The sequence below is a fragment of the Synchiropus splendidus genome, chromosome 8, assembly GCF_027744825.2.
Source record: "Synchiropus splendidus isolate RoL2022-P1 chromosome 8, RoL_Sspl_1.0, whole genome shotgun sequence".
Classification (NCBI taxonomy): Eukaryota; Metazoa; Chordata; class Actinopteri; order Syngnathiformes; family Callionymidae; genus Synchiropus; species Synchiropus splendidus.
The window spans coordinates 16,891,119-16,908,270 of NC_071341.1; the positions used below are offsets into that span (position 1 = coordinate 16,891,119).

At 44.4% G+C, this 17,152-nt stretch overlaps 3 protein-coding genes across 11 annotated transcripts in view; 2 read left to right on the forward strand and 1 right to left on the reverse strand.

The window, feature by feature from the left end:
- Positions 1-6,118, reverse strand: part of LOC128763533 (spectrin beta chain, non-erythrocytic 4-like) — a 44,329-nt gene extending 38,211 nt beyond the window's left edge. For 5 of the 8 annotated variants that reach the window (XM_053872403.1, XM_053872399.1, XM_053872397.1 and 2 more), the window contains exon 1: positions 5,833-6,117. The gene's annotated coding sequence lies outside the window, so the exon portion shown is untranslated. Of the gene's footprint in view, positions 1-5,832 lie in introns of all 8 variants that reach the window. The other 3 variants (XR_008415657.1, XR_008415658.1, XM_053872400.1) reach the window with 1 other exon arrangement.
- A 1,658-nt stretch (positions 6,119-7,776) lies between these two features.
- Positions 7,777-11,951, forward strand: blvrb (biliverdin reductase B). 2 transcript variants are annotated; one of them, XM_053873095.1, is made up of 5 exons: positions 7,777-7,935; positions 8,501-8,662; positions 9,147-9,236; positions 11,410-11,541; positions 11,613-11,951. In XM_053873095.1, exons 1-5 carry the CDS (start codon positions 7,851-7,853, stop codon positions 11,768-11,770), a joined length of 627 nt encoding a protein of 208 aa, XP_053729070.1. In that variant the 5' UTR covers positions 7,777-7,850; the 3' UTR covers positions 11,771-11,951. The 2 variants fall into 2 exon arrangements, 1 of the variants encoding a protein (XP_053729070.1); XR_008415693.1 differs by lacking the exons at positions 7,777-7,935; positions 8,501-8,662; positions 9,147-9,236 and adding an exon at positions 10,267-11,289 and having other exon boundaries at positions 11,613-11,627.
- Positions 11,952-12,598: 647 nt separating this feature from the next.
- LOC128763645 (oocyte zinc finger protein XlCOF6-like) lies at positions 12,599-17,078 on the forward strand. The gene is made up of 5 exons (XM_053872671.1): positions 12,599-12,957; positions 13,042-14,299; positions 14,400-14,581; positions 14,683-14,752; positions 15,325-17,078. The coding sequence occupies exons 2-5, from the start codon at positions 13,909-13,911 to the stop codon at positions 16,920-16,922; spliced, it is 2,241 nt and encodes a 746-aa protein (XP_053728646.1). The 5' UTR covers positions 12,599-12,957; positions 13,042-13,908; the 3' UTR covers positions 16,923-17,078.
- The last annotated feature ends 74 nt before the right edge of the window (positions 17,079-17,152 follow it).

Consider the following 17,152-nt stretch of genomic DNA (forward strand, 5'->3'; position numbering starts at 1 on the left):
ACGAAGAATAGGTGATGCTTTAGTGGACAGCCGAGCAGCTCACCGACCGTCCATCAAATTAGAAATCCATTAATGCCTTACATAGGCCTTTTTAATTTCATCACGTTACGAGTGCTGCGTGGCTCCCAGAGAGATGACCGGGGATTTTTCCTCTGGTGTGTCAGGCACGTAACTCAGAGTTCTGCAAATCAAAGCCTTACTTACAGTGATTCAAAAGCCTTAAGTTATCATCTGTAATTCACTTTAGATATATATATATAGTTGTGGAAGATTATGTGTACACCGTGTGTCTCCCCAACTGGCCTTTATCTGACAGAGTGGCCCAAGTTTGTATTTGCTCACTAGATATGGCGCAGCAAGGTCTGAAGGCACAAGGCCAACAAGAGGGTCCGGGGCCAGCACCCCTGGGAAATTTTATAATTTGAACACCCTGTACTGTATTTCCTGTGTTTAGAGCAAATTTTGTCTTTTTGTCTCTACTCGATATACAGGTAAGTCAAATGCTTTGTAACTCATCCTTCATTTCAGTCTGGATAAAAATATCAATAACAGCACTCTTCCATGCAGCGTCGACCAATGACCAATGTCTAGTGAAATGGGGATCACCTCGAGATTTCACCTGAAAACAACTATGGCACCCGCAATGGCAAAGACCCGGATCCACAAAGGCATGAAAATCGTCTAATTTCAATCTTGGATCCTAAGAGGTTTGTTAGCTCCATGTGCTTGTTGAATTAGCAAACCGTGGACAACACAGAAAAAACCTTTCAGCACACACAAACCCCGGTCTCAGTGACACAGGACGGATACACCTGCAGCTCTCGAGGAGAAACACTGCTCCCTGAAAAAAGACTGACCCAGAGGTTCTCTTCTGTCATGTGCTCCCATGTAAATCGAGTTATAGACAAGAAGGGAGCTAAACTTGAGCTGCAGGGGAACAGCATGACCACCTCGCGCAAATGTCAGCGTGCCCTGCAAGACTCCAATGGAGCGACAGAGCTCTCAGGAGTTTCTCTGTCGCACCAGCTGATGCAAGAGGGACTTTCTGAGTGAAGACCCAGCACTTTGGTGGCCTACAGGCATCACCTGGCTGAACGACAGGAAATAAAAGTACATAAACAAATAATCACAAGAGCATACTGTATGTACAGTGGCAGCTGGCCAAATGATGAGGTGTGTTTGTGGGGGAGTCAGGGATGGGGAGGGGGAGATTACAGTCCAGGGGTATGTAGGTTTATTTCTTTATTTATTCCTCATAGTTTTTTTAATAACTTTTGTGGTATTTAATTGTTGTAGTTTGAAGAAAAGGGTTAAAAAAAAAGAGTAGAAGCACTTAGATAGTATTGTCAAAGAAGAGAATATGACAGCGTTTACCGAGTTGAGCTGTTGTTGTTCACAGAAAAGTGCTGAAGCATTAAAGCATCAATTATTAAAACACCTGCAACTCCGATGAAAGGCTGCGTTTTGTTTTTGGGTGAACTTGCAGTGTATTACCTCTCATTGGAACAAATAGGTTTCATTCAGTCTGAGTGTCAGTGTTAGCCCTCCGCTGTTAGCAAGCGCCCCAGTCTGTGAAAGCACTTACTACACTGAGAAAGACTTCTCAGCGTAAAGCTAAAACACAATGTACCGAAAAGAGTTTTCACTTGCTGTTTTCACTTGCCTTTTAATTCTTGAAGTCTAATTTTAGCACGGTTAGCTTTGTGTTCAGAGTCAGAATACATAAATAGCAAGACTCTGAATCATAACAAAAGAAACCTTTTGTTTTTTTCTCCTCGGAGCACAAACATAAATGACATTCCTGTATGCTTTTGGAAATTCCCCGACTAAATGTACTGAACTACATACTCTCTGCTAGTTTAGACACAACCGACAACAGCAACACACTTCAATCTACTAAACTCATAAATTATAGGTTAGCAGTGTTTTGAGTGCATAATCCAAGCTTGGAGTTAAATTTTGAGACCATTTTGACAAATGTTCTGAAGATAACTATGGAAAACAAAATGCTTAACCAGCTGCTATTGCTAGTAAGAATTATCCACTGATTTCCAAACAGTTTTGTTAAAGACATCACTGTAGATACAGTATAGCACAAGACACTGGTCAGTTTTACCACCCAACTAGATAAAGCTACTTATATTTAGCTACTCTTTTGGTTATAATACAAATGATGTCACATACAGACATACATACATCTTCAGTTAACTATAGCTTAGTCCTGTTCAAGGTTGCTGGGAATGCTGGAGCCTATCCCAGAGATTAAAGCAAGTTAATAACTAAATAATGAGGATATAAATAATAAATAAATATAAATAACATAAATGACTACAATCATAATAAAAAATACTATAATAATATAGTTAAATAATGACAACACTAAGAACAGTAATATAATAAAAGGTTAAAATGACAGAATAATAAACATTAAGTTGAATAAAAATAATAATTATGATGTCAAAATTATAGGCTCATAAATATACATATGGTGTTCACAATAACCATAATAATCTGATGCAATATTACTCTCAAAAACACCTGAATGCTCTCTGAGTTCCTTTTGTTAGCTCTATATCTCTTTATGTGTATGATGTATTCTTGTTATGTGTGCCTGTCGGTGCTCCTGGTCTGATGTGTCGCAAACAACTGGAATACATGTCGACAATCGAGCAATTTACAATCATTTTAAAGATTGGTGCACCACTACAAAATATTTTGATCTTTCAGGATCATGGCAGGTCTGCAGCACACCCCAGCTACTTTGGGGTGAGACTCTGAAGACTGGAGGAAGAACACTTTAAAGACGTCACCCTGTTCAGAAAAGCACTGTGAGCGTCCCATTATTCTCACGTCCGAGTGTCTGCGTGTGACTGAAGGATTCGAATAATCAGACCCAGCTGGGGAAGGTTCAGGCTGCCCGAGGCAGGGAGGTCCAACCGGCACACCAGCCTCCTCCCGAGGATTCTAACAGCCACAGCTGACGCCCCGAGCAGTGATGATGAAAATACGAACGTATCAATCTTGATTTCACGACACATGATATTACAGCTGTATTCTTGTCTTTACAAACGTGAGTGGTGGTCTACAGCTGCGACTCCCCTGCCCTAATTATCTGTTTAGCCCAATGAGATCCGAACCAGTGTGACTGTTATCTTCTTTTTCTTCTCCTTCACTCCCTGTCACCACATCATGGTTAGTGACCACGGTAAATCAACGACACGCCATTGTTGCAATGAAAGCGTCCCTCCTGCCTCGCTCGCTCTTTTCCCTGCCCACCGCTGGCCTCCCTCCGTCCGTTCCTCGTCAATTCACGTTATATTTTGGACACTGTGTGGAGGGTGATCGGTCGGGAGGTTTTTTGTTCAGACTTGACCTCTGGGGTCAGTGGAAAGAAAGACAGCTGCCAGAGCGAATAAGTCAGCAGCAGCTCAGTGTCCCTGTTTGTTCAAGGCCATCAACACTTCTGATGCTTATCCACATTATGTTTAGCGCGACAATGTGACATCAGAGAGGAGAAGAGCAGCCACCTAATAAAATCAAATCCTTCATTTCCAGGAGTTAAAGCCTCATCCGCCAAATAAAGAATGTTATTTTCAGGTCTGAAAATCTGGCTCAAATGACGGCACAAAGTATCCTAGGCTCCCAAAAAGACTTCAGCTGTAGGTACTCCAGCAACAGAAGCTGATCCCTGCCGTGAAGTCACACAGTTCCACTGAGTCACTTTCACTCACTTCACCTCAGCCGAGAGAAACAACATCTGTAAGCAAGCCAACGCCCAGATCTGACTCTGCAAGAACACAACTCTGAGTAAAGTCCTCCTTGCAGCAGCATCCTATGCTTCGCAGGAGACCATCCATCATTTCACTCGAGGTTTGAGGACAATAAAGGAGTCAAAAATAGACTAGTCAGATCATAGCATGAACAAAGCTAAGCAGTGTCATCACGCTGTCATTATCATGTATCTTCTCTTCTCTACCTTGACTCCGGTTCCTCTCGAAGTTTGCTCTTCCTAAAGATATTGATGATGTAGCTCACTCTTTGGAGAGAACATCAAACTTTCCTAAAGCCTAGATGCAGCCGATGGTGACATGACAACGAAGAACATGGAAAAGCCTGAGGTGGCAACACCCTGAAAGAATGACTTCACCGTCTACTGTGGCTTCTCAGAACCTATGTTGAAGGCCCAGCAATAGAGTTCCAGATGAAGAGAGTGGAGGCAGGGTGGAACAGGTGGAGGAGACTCACAGGGGTGTTCCATAACCGAGAAGCTTTGCAGAGCAGCAGAGTGAGCCGCCATGATGATCAGAGAAGCAGAGTTTGAAGAGTCAGAGTTGAAGATGCTCAGGTTGTTGGGACCAGAAAGGACAAGAACAGCGAGTTTAACAGTTTAGCTCATGAGGAGAAGTTTAACAGGACAAGGTTACAGTGGAGGACAATGACTGATGGACAGCACAGACAGATATACAGCATCGGTTTCAGATGAACAAAGGGATTTGGCGGTTATAACTTGATATGAAGGAACAAAAACAATTGTGATTATGTGATGGTTGGAAGTTTTCTTGACCATTCTTTCACAAGCTTCCTTCTCAGAGTCAGCAGAAGAAGTGCACTTCCTCAAGTTCGATCTACTGGTCTACTTAGTCAACTAAAGGTCCTCTTATATTTACATTTCAGACCTAAAGATAGGACTTCACTCACCCTCTTGCAAGGCACTTCAGGTGTTGAAAAGCAGCGACATTACATTACATTACATTACAGATGTTACAGGAAGTAGTGACAGTTTGAAAACAGAGACTGTGGTTCATTCACCAGGCTTCATGTTCAAGGAGATAGATGGACCAGAAACTAGTTGCTTAAGAATTCGATAGTTGTGTTAGTAATCCAGAGATGAAGAGTCTCCAATTGAAGATCTGGGTGTCCACTGCTTATTCCATGTTTATTTTTTCTGACTCACAGCTAAAGCATGCGGCAGTCATCCACTGACTGACTCTCTAAACGCCGTCCTGGTCTTGATATGATATGCTTCACATGCTTCGGACACCCTGAGCGCACTCTCTTCTTCACATCCATCGATCATATCTGAACAAATCATCACCATCAGACCTCACTTCAGCTGTCATTACACAAGTCCAACTGGCTCCAAACTAATTTGATTTTCCCAGCAATCTAATTTTTTACTTTACATTTCTGCAATATAGCTTCAACAAATCCCTTAAACAGGAAAAGCGCTTTAAACAGCAGCACTTTTGTTTGAACTGATCAGTCTGATGAGACACTGACATCAGAATGAGTAAAAAAAAATAGACAGTATCCTCTTCTAAAATTGAAGAAGCAGAAGGTGGAGGGCACTTGTGCACTTCCGTGACCATCTCACAGGCAAAACAATGAGCTCATTCGGCCACAGAAAAGATGATCAGAATTAGACTATGAATATTCCCAGTGATGATGTTGAGGCCTGAACGTCACTGTCATCATGGACATGAATCACCCGGGGATAAACGCAGAACCAAACGTCTGACCACATTCACCTCTAATTAAAAGTTTGCTCGAATAACTGACTTGCTTTCGGATGATTCGTCACGCCTGAAAGGCCGTTCTTCTGCGTCGTAACCTATTTATCCGGGGATGGGACCACAGGCCTCAGAGAGCCGCTCTCTTGCCCCGCAACATCTGACACATGTCCGTGAAACAACACCAAACAGCGTGAGAACCACTGCGGTACCCTGCAGCCGAGCAGGCCGGCTTCCGTGCACTAAACCAAAGGCACCGTTCAACACACTCTACGCTTCAAGATAAAAGACATTTCATACGGGAAAGCAATTGAGCATTTACCGTCTTCTATTCCTCGTTTTTACCGAGACGCGGCCGGGTCGAAGCGCTGAGCAGACGGGTTCATCAATGGAGGAAGCCGCTTTTATTCCAGCAGGCTGCTCCGTTACTCGGTCCGTCCGGGTGAGCGGTCGTGGAGAGTCGCTGGGCTGGAAGCCCGCAGTGGCCGGTGCAGACGGAGCGAGCCGGTGAAGATGATCTCCATAGAGGTCTTTCTTAACCACCTGACACAACCTCTCCTTCCTCCTTCCCCACCTCCTCCTCCTCCTCCTCCTCCTTAACGCTGGTGATGCTGGAGAGAAATATCAGCATCGGTGCGGCGAGCCAAGACCGGGAGAGTGCATTAGCATAGCTCAGCCACAAGAGGGCGCGATCATCTCGTCAGGAAGGCTCAAGGGCTCGAGTGTGAGTTAACCCTCTCTAGTGACTCGCACATCTGAACTGCAGAACTTGTAGTGATGACAAGAGTTGGATTTTACTTCAGACAGAATATAGATAGATAGATAGATAGATAGATAGATAGATAGATAGATAGATACATAGATAGATAGATAGATAGATAGATAGATAGATAGATAGATAGATAGATAGATAGATAGATAGATAGATAGATAGATAGATAGATAGATAGATTTAAGTACTCAAAAACAAAGCGGAAAAAAACAGTTATATTTGTTTCAGTTGACACACATTTCCACTTCTAATTTGGTATACGAATAAAGTTGAAGCTACTTCACTAGATTGTGATCTCATTTTGAAATTATTATTTGACATCAATTATCTTTTTTTTTTCTAAAAAGAATAATGACAATGTCAAAATAATAATTCTGCACGAAGAAAGAAGAGGAAGTGCTAACGGAGGAACAACTTGGCAAAACCGTGTATCAATTATAGAAGGGAAAAGGACAGTTGACTCACTAACACTAAACTGTGACGTCAAGAAGCGGACACCAAATATAGCTGTATAGGGTTCGCCCGTAAGTTATCTCAGACACGAGCATGATATTAGCTATCTATACTATTCAGGACAAACGGCATTTATGAAGATACACTGTAAATACCTGTGTTGTTATGACCTTACTTGCTAACACCGTAGCCATTTACTTAAAGTTTCCCCCCAAAAGGTGCTCACATGATGTGTTTTTAAAAATGTAGAAAGGAAAAATATTACAATACAAAAAGATTAATTTGCTAAAAGAAAGCCCACTTCATATGACAAGCATGAAACATGTTTAGGATGGGTAAAACAAAAACAAAAAAGCCTATAATACTTATCTTCAAATCTTACGAATTATATATTTGAGAAGGTCCGTTTTTCACTATACAATGATAATAAAAAAGTTAAAAAAAAAAAAAAAAAAAAAAAAACTTACATAGACTGTTTAGACAGTCACCATCTCGTGCACTTTATTTTATCAATGTCTTCTGTGTCCAAATGTTCCTATTTACATGGAAAATACATGTGAATACATGACAAAAAAGATCTGAAATAAATCTCTTGTGTCAAAAATGAAATAAAGTGAGCAGATGTGAAATCACATTATACTGACTTTTTGAAAGGTTACACCTTACAATCATAACATATTATTTATTGTGTCAAATATATACAGCCACTTGTTTCTACAACATTTAGAAATATTTTAAAAAATTGCAAAACCATATGCATTATGAAATGTAATGTATAGCTATCTTGCCAGAATATCTCATTCATATTATTCGAGGTTATTATTACAATCGAAAATACTGATAGTGGGACGACTTAGGTTATGTTACCTTACATCACTTGCATCATAACATGCATTGGTATCGTGTGATTGCTAAGTAGTTATGAAAGTCTCTCTCACCATCGTTGCGATATACACTTAGCTGAAGTTTCTCAGTTGTGGCGCCTAAAATCTCTCTGTCACTTTAAATGAAAGGGGCGGGACTGCTGTCAGAAGACCTGAAGTGAAACTCTTGCCTGAAGTGAGAGCAGTAGTGTCAGTCACTGCGCGATATTTCTGCTAACGTTTTCAGCGAAAATGTCGGAGTCGATAAAGAACGTGGTGATCTTCGGAGCCACTGGCATGACCGGGCAGGCGACGCTGGCACAGGCGGCAGCTGCAGGTGAGCGACCTGGACCGGGGTCGAAGAGCTGTCGCTCTTCTGACTCGAGTCTCTGTCTGACCCCAACTCTGTTATCATAGTCACCCGAGCATTTAGTTGCTTTTATTTTGCATGACTGCTGCATGTGGTGGCTGGTGCATTCATGAAATGTTGAAATAACCACAACGTGATAAAGTAAGAGTTAACCGTTTTTATTAATTGATATTTTAGTTTTTTTTTTTTTTATTTTAGGATTTACAGTTTCTCAATTATATATATACTTTTTATTCAGAAAGACAAGAAAAGAGCTGAGTCATGTTCAGTTGGCTCCACAGGAGGTTTTGACACTGATAACAGAAGGGTGGTATCTATCTTGTCTGCTACAGGAGGGAGGGGCCACTGGATCTTACAAAAACAAGTTTAATAATCACCTGACGTCATCCCACTTTTGCTCATCCATCTTCCACTAAAATGTATTTTAAATAACGTCATGGACATCCGTTGTTTCTGAGAAGATGTTAGCGATGATTTCTGTGATAGTTCAAGGAAGAGTCAGGTTCTTTCATGTCCACGTCTCTCCCTCCAGGTTACAGCGTGACAGTGTTAGTTCGGGACCCAACCAGGTTGCCAGGTGACCACAAGGCTTCCCAGGTGGTGGTGGGAGACGTCCTGAACAAGGAGGATGTGAAGAAGGCCCTGGAGGGACAGGATGCTGTCATCATCATTCTGGGCACTCGGAACGACCTCAGTAAGAACTAGGAATGCACCCATAGTGCAGGACACCATTATTATCAGTCTAATCTAACCTAATTCCGCACTTAATAGCATTTGAATCATGCTTGATGGAATGAACTCAATGAGACAGCAGGTGGCAGTAGCATTCCACAACTTGCAATAACAGTTTCCTTCTGTACACTGAAGCTACTGAAGCTGATCTTCTGTTGGACTGCAGAATTTAAGTCTGAGTGGACCGAGTTATAACAATACACTTGTTTTCATGTACATAATATTTACTGCATTATTTGATTTTCCACTTTCTTACTTTCCCGTCACCACTGTATCGGGATTTGTGTTGTATTCCAAGTTACCTGCCAATGTACAGCCGTATTACAGAGTGGCAAGGATGTGTATTCCTGAAGTATTCAAGCAGGTCTGCTTCTTTATGAACTACAACAGGTTGTGATGATGCTAACTGCCTATGTGTCTGACTCACCGTGGTCTTCTCCCATCAGACGCCACCACCATGATGTCCGAGGGCACCAGAAACATTGTGGAGGCCATGAAGACCCGGGGGATCCGTAAAGTCGTCGGCTGCCTGTCAGGTACAACTGGACACACTCAGAAAAAGAGTCGTCTTAACGTGAAAGCCCTCACACACCGATGATCTAAATGAGTGATTCTTAACCATATGGCTGGGGCCCTTGGTTGGGCCGCGAGTGCCTCCTAGATGGCCAAGAGACGCTCAGTTTTAATACATTAGCCACATATGGTGGCAGTAGTGATGGTGCCCCCAACAGTAAGCATCTGTTGAAGCAGTTTTGAAAATTAATTTTTATGGCAATACTTTTTTACTTTACTCGTTACGTATACCTTCTTTGGAGTTATTTTTATTTCATGATATTTAGGCATGGTTTTATTATATGTATTTTTTTCAGACTTTTTTCAGTTTTTCCCATTTTTTTCAACAGTTTGCATCAAGTGTTTTTTTTTCTTTTTTTCTTAAGTCAATTTGACGAACACGACTTGCACCTGGTTCTGCTGCTGGTGGGACCTTTCAATGACAAATATTTTGCAATGATCACATGGTTTCATGTCATTTCACAAGGTTTCGGTTTGTTTACGTCTAAATGGTTATTGATCACAAATGAAATCAAGAACCTTGAATGAGACCCATTTGTTCAGGGAATGGTGGGCCCCGAGATCAAACAGGTTAAGAACCCCTGATCTTAAGGACCGTCGCGTGAATGTTTAGCAGGAGTATTAAAACTTAAAACCAGATCGGACACAGACTGCATAGGCTCCGTAGCTAGGTAATATTTATATACTCCATACATCTCTGTACTCTGCATCGATCGTTTTTGCAATACAGAAGAATACAGAAGAAGACAGGGTCTCCTCTGATTTATTTATTATTATTATTATTAGAAATCTGGGAGTTTAATCCAGAAGCCTTCCAAAGGAAGCTGTCCTCCACTGTGTTGACGGCAGCCATTGAACAATCGCTCCAGTGCGTTGATTCTGGCTCTCACAAGTCCAAACTAGAGTGAGGACACAGGAGCCTCTAAGATTGTGTGGCCAAAGATGTGAGCATCTTGTTGAGGGTTGGATCTTTAGTGTAGAAGTCATCACAGGCAGATGAAGCCTTAATTACGTCACCATGAATGGTTTCATCCCAGTCAACATTATATAAGGGGGAGGTGGCTCTAGACAAAATGGAGATGTGCGCCTCTCGACTTTTGCATCAATGCTGAGGTCCAACCTTTCAATCAAATGAACTCCATCAGCATGTATTCCTCCAAGAAAATGAGTGATTTAAGCAGAGCTGCCGTTCAAACAGTTCTGGTCCATCACAACCACGCCTGTGGCGCAGCTGTGTTCACTCCCACCCAACTGAAGGTCCTCTGTGAAGGTCATTTTTCCGCTCAGAGACTCAAGTCTCTCACCTTCAAGTCGTCTGTGGAGGATCCTAACCAAGATGGTGGGCATGCCACAAACCTGCACAAAGACGTCACTTCTGGAGAGAGCGTTCAGATGAACGGCCCACTCACTGAGGTCGCTGGTGTTGGCTCAGATGTGAAGAGGAGGTTCGATAGTGTGACAGAGGCCCTCACAGAGAACATCATCAGCATGAACAACATGGTGGCCAAGCAGACGGCGAGTTATCTGGACATAGAGGCGGAGTGGACCACAATGCAGAGGGCAGCAGAGATGTTGCAGCAGGAGCTCCAGAAGAAAATTAACCAGTTCAAAAAGGAGCTTTCAGCCGAACTGAAATCCCTGGGGACTGAGATCTCCTACATCAGTGATGAGCTGAAGGAGGCGTCTGTGTCATTGCATGACCTCTGCCTAATGTTTGATGAAGATGAGCAGAGCTCTGATCTCAATACAAATGACAAGGATGAGGAGTCGTCTTCAAGCAGCTCCCAGGATGATGAGGATGAGGAAGAAACCGGGCAGGAGTCGGAGCCAGAGGATTTAGAAGAATATGAGCAAGAAGTTGTGGAGGAGGAAGAGAGGTTTGACCTGAAGGAGTTTGAGAGGGAGCACCAGCAGCAAGAGCAGGTTGAAGTCTTGGAGGAGCTTGAGAAGGAGCAAGAGGAGGTGGATGAGGTTGAAGAGAAGAAATGACTGATCCCTCAGCAGCCACTTCATGAGGTGTGGTCTTGACCCCACCCCATTATTTTGTTCAGAGACACTGTGACCCTTCACCCTAAGATGACGACGGGCTTCTTCCTCCTGTGTTTTAGTGATCTGTTTGACTCTGTTCTGTTGCAGCCTTCCTGCTGTGGGATCGTTCTAAGGTCCCACCACGCATGATCCCGTTGACCGAAGACCATGACCGCATGTACACCGTGCTGAAAGAGTCTGGACTGGACTACGTGGCTGTGATGCCTCCCCACATTGGCGGTCAGTAGGACAGAGCCCTGTTTGATCCAGCTGATGTGAAATGTAAAATTAACCTCTCCTTCTCGCCTCAGACAATCTCCCGCTCACAGAGAAGTACTCTGTGACGGAGAACATGCTTCGAGGACGAGCCGTCTCCAAACACGACCTGGGACATTTCTTCGTCAAATGTCTCTCCACCTCGGAGTGGGACAGGAAGACGGTGGGAGTGTGGGGCGAGTACGCTTCCTGACCAGCTTGGCGCTCCAAGATTTAAGTTTGGAAAATTCCAGCGGCGCGTGTGAAAGAATCATTGTTTTTATAATCTGAATTAAACATTGTTATGTCATCATATATGAAACTGATTTGAACCAACGCCTGGTCTCAAACTGCTCATGACAATGCTTCAAGAAATAAAACATTCATGGACTAAATGTTGTGTGAATGTATGATGAATAGTTTCAGTTGTAGTGCATTATGTGACTTGAAGATTGGGCCTACGCAGGGATTTTCTTTCCAGTGAGCCTTCATTTGATAAGTCTCACAAGTGCAATCTCGGAACAGAATACAGAGACTCGTTCCTCACCGTGACAGGCCAGAATTCATGCATCTGGTTTCTCCTCACAAGTTGGAAGAACTTTTAATTAAGTGGACTGTTAGGCAGCCGCAGCCCAGCGTGACTGCGTCTCAGAGTAGCAGGAGTCCAGCTTTATCAATGTGCATCCAATAAATCTTCCTGTTGGATGGGCGACTGAAAATTCAATGGTGTGGGCATCAATGAAGAGGGTGAGGACCTGAAGCCTTTCAGGCAGGAGCGCCACACAAGACTGTTCTTAAGAAGCTGTTCCAAATGTTCCCAGTTTCGGGTTTTATCCTGCTATATACTGAGATTTGAGGCCTCAACTTGATGACCTAATTCTGTAACCACTGTCTTTCATCTTGGTTAGTCTGACTCCTCCACTAACCGACTTGGTGACTCCAGCCAAACGCCTGAACCATCACCTTTAATGTCCCTGCATCAAAAACAAACTTGATATAAGAAGGTCCAGTGTGTGAGCTCACCATAACATGGATGGGCAGAGTAGGGCCATTCTTAGTGACAAACAGAAGAAGTGCATGCGTGATGTGCTGGTGAAGGATGCGGCGCTGAAAGCTCAGCTGAAGAACTGTCAACAGCGGAAGCTTCAGTCGGATCGGCGGCTAGCGGAAGTGAGGAGGGAGCTGCAGAAGTTGGACTCTCAGCTGAAACAGATCCAGGACTGCCACAACCGAGAGCCGGAGCAGACACTCACGCATCTGCAGGAGCAGCTCTTCAAACTGGTGATGACATCCAAGAAGACCCTGGAGGAGCAGGCTCTGAAGATCCGGGAGGAGAACCAGATCCTCCGCTGTGAGGTGGAGGACCTCCAGGCTAAGCTCTCCTCATGAAGGTGCAAGACGGTGAGAGACCTTATAGTTTTGTGCTAACTTTTTGATGCTGTTTGTTCTTTAGTGTCTGAAGCAGCTCTGTTTCTATCATCCCAGTACTAGTCGGAGACCCGACAAACCTTGGTGGACCCACTTGAAAGAGATGCTGGAGTACATGAAGTGGCATCTTGTCCTCTCAGAGTGGATAGCTGAGAAAACGCTGCTTTCGTGTCCATAGGAGACACGTTTCTTGCCAAAGTCCACACCAACCACTCCTTGATGTAATTTCCATCAATATGTTTTAGTGCGCATGTGCCACATACAGGCCTGGCAGGTGAACTACATTGTTTTCAGTGGGACAAATTTTTTCCTGCCACTACTCTGGTCAAAAGATGGGCTAGGACGAGGTGCGCTCACGTGAAGGCTCAAGACAAGGCTTCAATCTCCTCTGTGGACAAACTTGAAAAATCTTCCAGCGAACTATACCCTAACCATCATTTTCATACGCAGGTTTGGGTCGCTCGGTGAACTGTAGCTAGTGCTTCTAAAAGACTGACAGAACATTTGAAAAGAAGAATGTAATGTTAACGTTTGAATTTCATCATCATATGTTGTTGTTTGGTATATTATGAGCTGCATTTTTATGCTGTTGTTCAGATCTTATTTTTTCTTCTTATCTTATTTACATCTTGTATGTCGCCTCGGACACAATAAAATTGAATGCGTCCATTGGAATGGTATCTACGAACGACTGTGTAATAATGGCGAAGTGCACCCTCCGGAGCTGAAGGTGGCGCTACCTTCCACCGTCGTGCCCAGCAGAAGGGCCACTCACGGAAAGACTTCAGAGGTAAACAGGTCGACGCTACAGAGCTACATGCTAACACCCAGAAATGTGAGTAGTTCTGCGTCTGGCTTTAACTTAACTTTTGTTTAAGTGCGAAAGCAAGTGCAGCTAAAAGGCTCGAGTGTTAGCCGCCCACCATGGAGGCGAGATTCAGCAGCGAAGTGGCCTCGCTCGTCGAGGTAGCTTTCCAGGGAACAGTGACCGTGTTCAGGGAAGTGTGTGCGGGAGAGCCGCAGGAGATGAAGCTCGAGGAGATCCGCGAGATCCAAAGCCGTCTGGTTCTTCAGATCCACAGCCTTTTCTCCGAGCTTTCCTCTGAGCTCTTGGAGGAGAATGAAGCGCTGAGGGCTAAGGTGGAGCAGCTGGAGGACGTGATGGAGAGGAAAGCCGGGCAGCTGGAGCAGGAGTTGGAAGCCAGAGTGGGTCAACTGGGCCGAGACATGGAGCTGCTGGAGAAGCAGCTGAAATGCATCAGTGATGGAGAAAAGGCTCATTCTGTCCAGAGACAAGTTCAGCAGCAGACTAAAGGTCAGTGTTGATATTCTGAAAAGTATGTGAAGTGTGGTTCATCATCATGTACCCGTTATTTAATGGATGACACAAAGTGATGGGCTGTTTATCTCGACAGGGGGCCAAGCCACTGCCCCGACAACATCTAGAGGAGGTGAAGATACCCCCCATGCTACCGCTGCTCGTGAGGACACCGCAGGCACCCCAGGATCTCCGCAGCTCATCCAGCTGGCAGCAGCCTCTCCAGATTCCTCTCCTCAACACGACTCTGGCTCCATCAGTAGCCAGGATGCAGCTCAGGTGAAGTGTTGGATTCAGTTAATTTGATGCATTGATAATGATTCATAATCTTTTGTCTATGTGCTGTATGGTGGTTGATTTGCAATCCTCGTGTACTGTAGGTCCCAGCTAGCCAGGGCTCCACACGCAGAAGGAGGCGGACGTTGCAAGCAGTCTCCAAAAAGGACCCAAGTAAGATAGAGGTCTTTTCATTGGCAGTTTCATAAGTCCGGATCTTCGACTGCTTTTTGTTGCTATGTATGGACTTTCCACAGACGTAAAGGCTGTCCCCCTGGTTAATGATCTGCAGGTGACCATGTGGCAGCCACACATGACCTTACAGACAGTCGTCCATATTGTTGGGATGCACTGATCCACATTTTATTTCCATTTCCTATCCCGACATCTGTATATCTGCTGGAAAACAATAAATCCTGTCAACAGAAAAAAAAAAATCCTGCCCTGGAAACATCTCATTAAATTCTACAGGCATATATGTAGATGTAGAAGTGAGATAGAGTAAAAGATGCTGCTTCATTCAATTAGCAAAATGACTTAAACGTGCTGTTGTATAGATAAATTAAGAATTTGCCAGTAGCATTTATTTGAAATAAAAGTCTTAATGAGTGGCACGAGGAGCAGACATCAGAGGTCAACATATATTTGACTGATTTAATGACACACTACTGCGTTTGAGAAGAGACAGAGAGTGTTGGTCTAACTACACACCTTGACTGTTTGTATTTGCTTTATTTCTTCTGCAGCTGCTGAAGACGGAAGTCCTGAAGAGGTGAAGCCAGAGGAGGAGGGACGGAAGCTGAGAAAAAAGGAGCCGAGGACTGTGAAAAGGTTTTTCTGCGATGAGTGCAACGCCAGTTTTCACTTGAAAGGGGAGTTGAACAAGCACATAAAGGTCCACAAGACGCCATTCCCATGCGAACTCTGTGACAAAAGCTTCCTGGAGGAGAAGTCACTGGAGAGGCACCTTCAGTGTCACGAAGAGGACAAAGATGACAAAGGTCCTCTGCCCTTCCCGTGTACGCAGTGTAAGAAATCCTACCGCAGTGAAGAGTCTCTACAGAACCACCTGAAGCGACACCAGCAGCTCAAAGAGCCCAAGCCGTTCGCCTGCACCAAGTGCGGCAAAACCTTCAGGATCAAGCAATCGCTGGAAAATCACCTGATGCGTCACGAGAAATGGAATCAAATGGTGAAGTGCCAAATTTGTGACAAGGTATGCCGGACGATGGTGCAGCTGCGGTGTCACATGGTGGTGCACTCTGAGGAGAGACCCTTCAGCTGTGCCACATGCGGGAAGGAGTTCAAGAGTAAAGACACGCTGAGGTTTCATCAGATGGTCCACACAAACACCAAGAAGTACAAGTGCTCCATGTGTGAGGAGTCCTTTAAGTACGCCCACTCACTCACCGTGCACAAGAGGAAGCACACCGGCATCTCACCGTTTGTTTGCACCGTGTGTAACAAGTCATATAGGACCGGAACGGCGCTGAAGAGACACAGCGTGGTCCACACTGGAGAGAAACCATTCACCTGCCACGTCTGTGGAGCAAGATTCAGTCTCAACAACAACCTGAAGAGACACCTGCGCATCCACACTGGGGAGAAGCCGTTCTCCTGCCAGGACTGTGGGAAGAGCTTCTCGGATAAGAACAAGCTGAAGTCGCACATGCTGATCCATGGAGCCACCAAGCCCTTCATGTGCGACCTCTGTGGGAAGACTTTTCTCTTCAACTGCAGGCTGCAGATCCACCAGAAGTTTGTGCATGAAAACAGGGAGGAAGTGGGCAAACAGACACCTCAGAGGCAGAGGAACAAGATGCTGGACAAACCGTTCACCTGCAAAATATGCCTCCACACGTTCAGTGCTGCCACTTCCCTCAAGCTGCACGAGAAGGGCCACAGCGAGCACAAAGAGTTCAGCTGTGCCCTCTGCGGGAAGAGCTTCCACAACAAATACTCCTTCAACTACCACCAGAGGAGCCACACCGGTGAGAAACCCTACGAGTGCGAAGAGTGCGGGAAGAGATTCTTCAACGCCGGCAGCCTAAAGCAACACGACCGCATACACACAGGAGAGAAGCCATACAAGTGCGACCAGTGCGGCAAGACATTCAGAACAGATGGAAACTTCTACCGACACTTGCGGATCCACACGGGGGAGAAACCGTTCGAGTGCATTATCTGCCACAAGAAGTTCCATCAGTCCAACCAGCTGAAGGCGCATATGCAGATCCACACAGGGCAGAAGCTCTACAGCTGTCAGCGCTGCAACCGTGGCTTCTCCGACTCCAGGCAGCTTAAGAAGCACAGTTGTGATGATGTGCTAAAGGTTATGTGCTAGTCCCCAAAATACAGATGAATAAGACGCGCTCTGAATACTGCTGAGAAAAGAGGCAAATATTTTTCAGATGTGTTAGATATGTAGAAGTTAAAAAAAAACATCTGTGATGTTGTCCCAGCAGTAGAAACGTAAATCTCCAAGTTATTTTTGTGAATAAAAGTGCTTTAATATTGCTGCTGACTCTAGTTGTCTTCAAATATGCTGGCTCAAAAGGTCAGTCGTGGAATTCT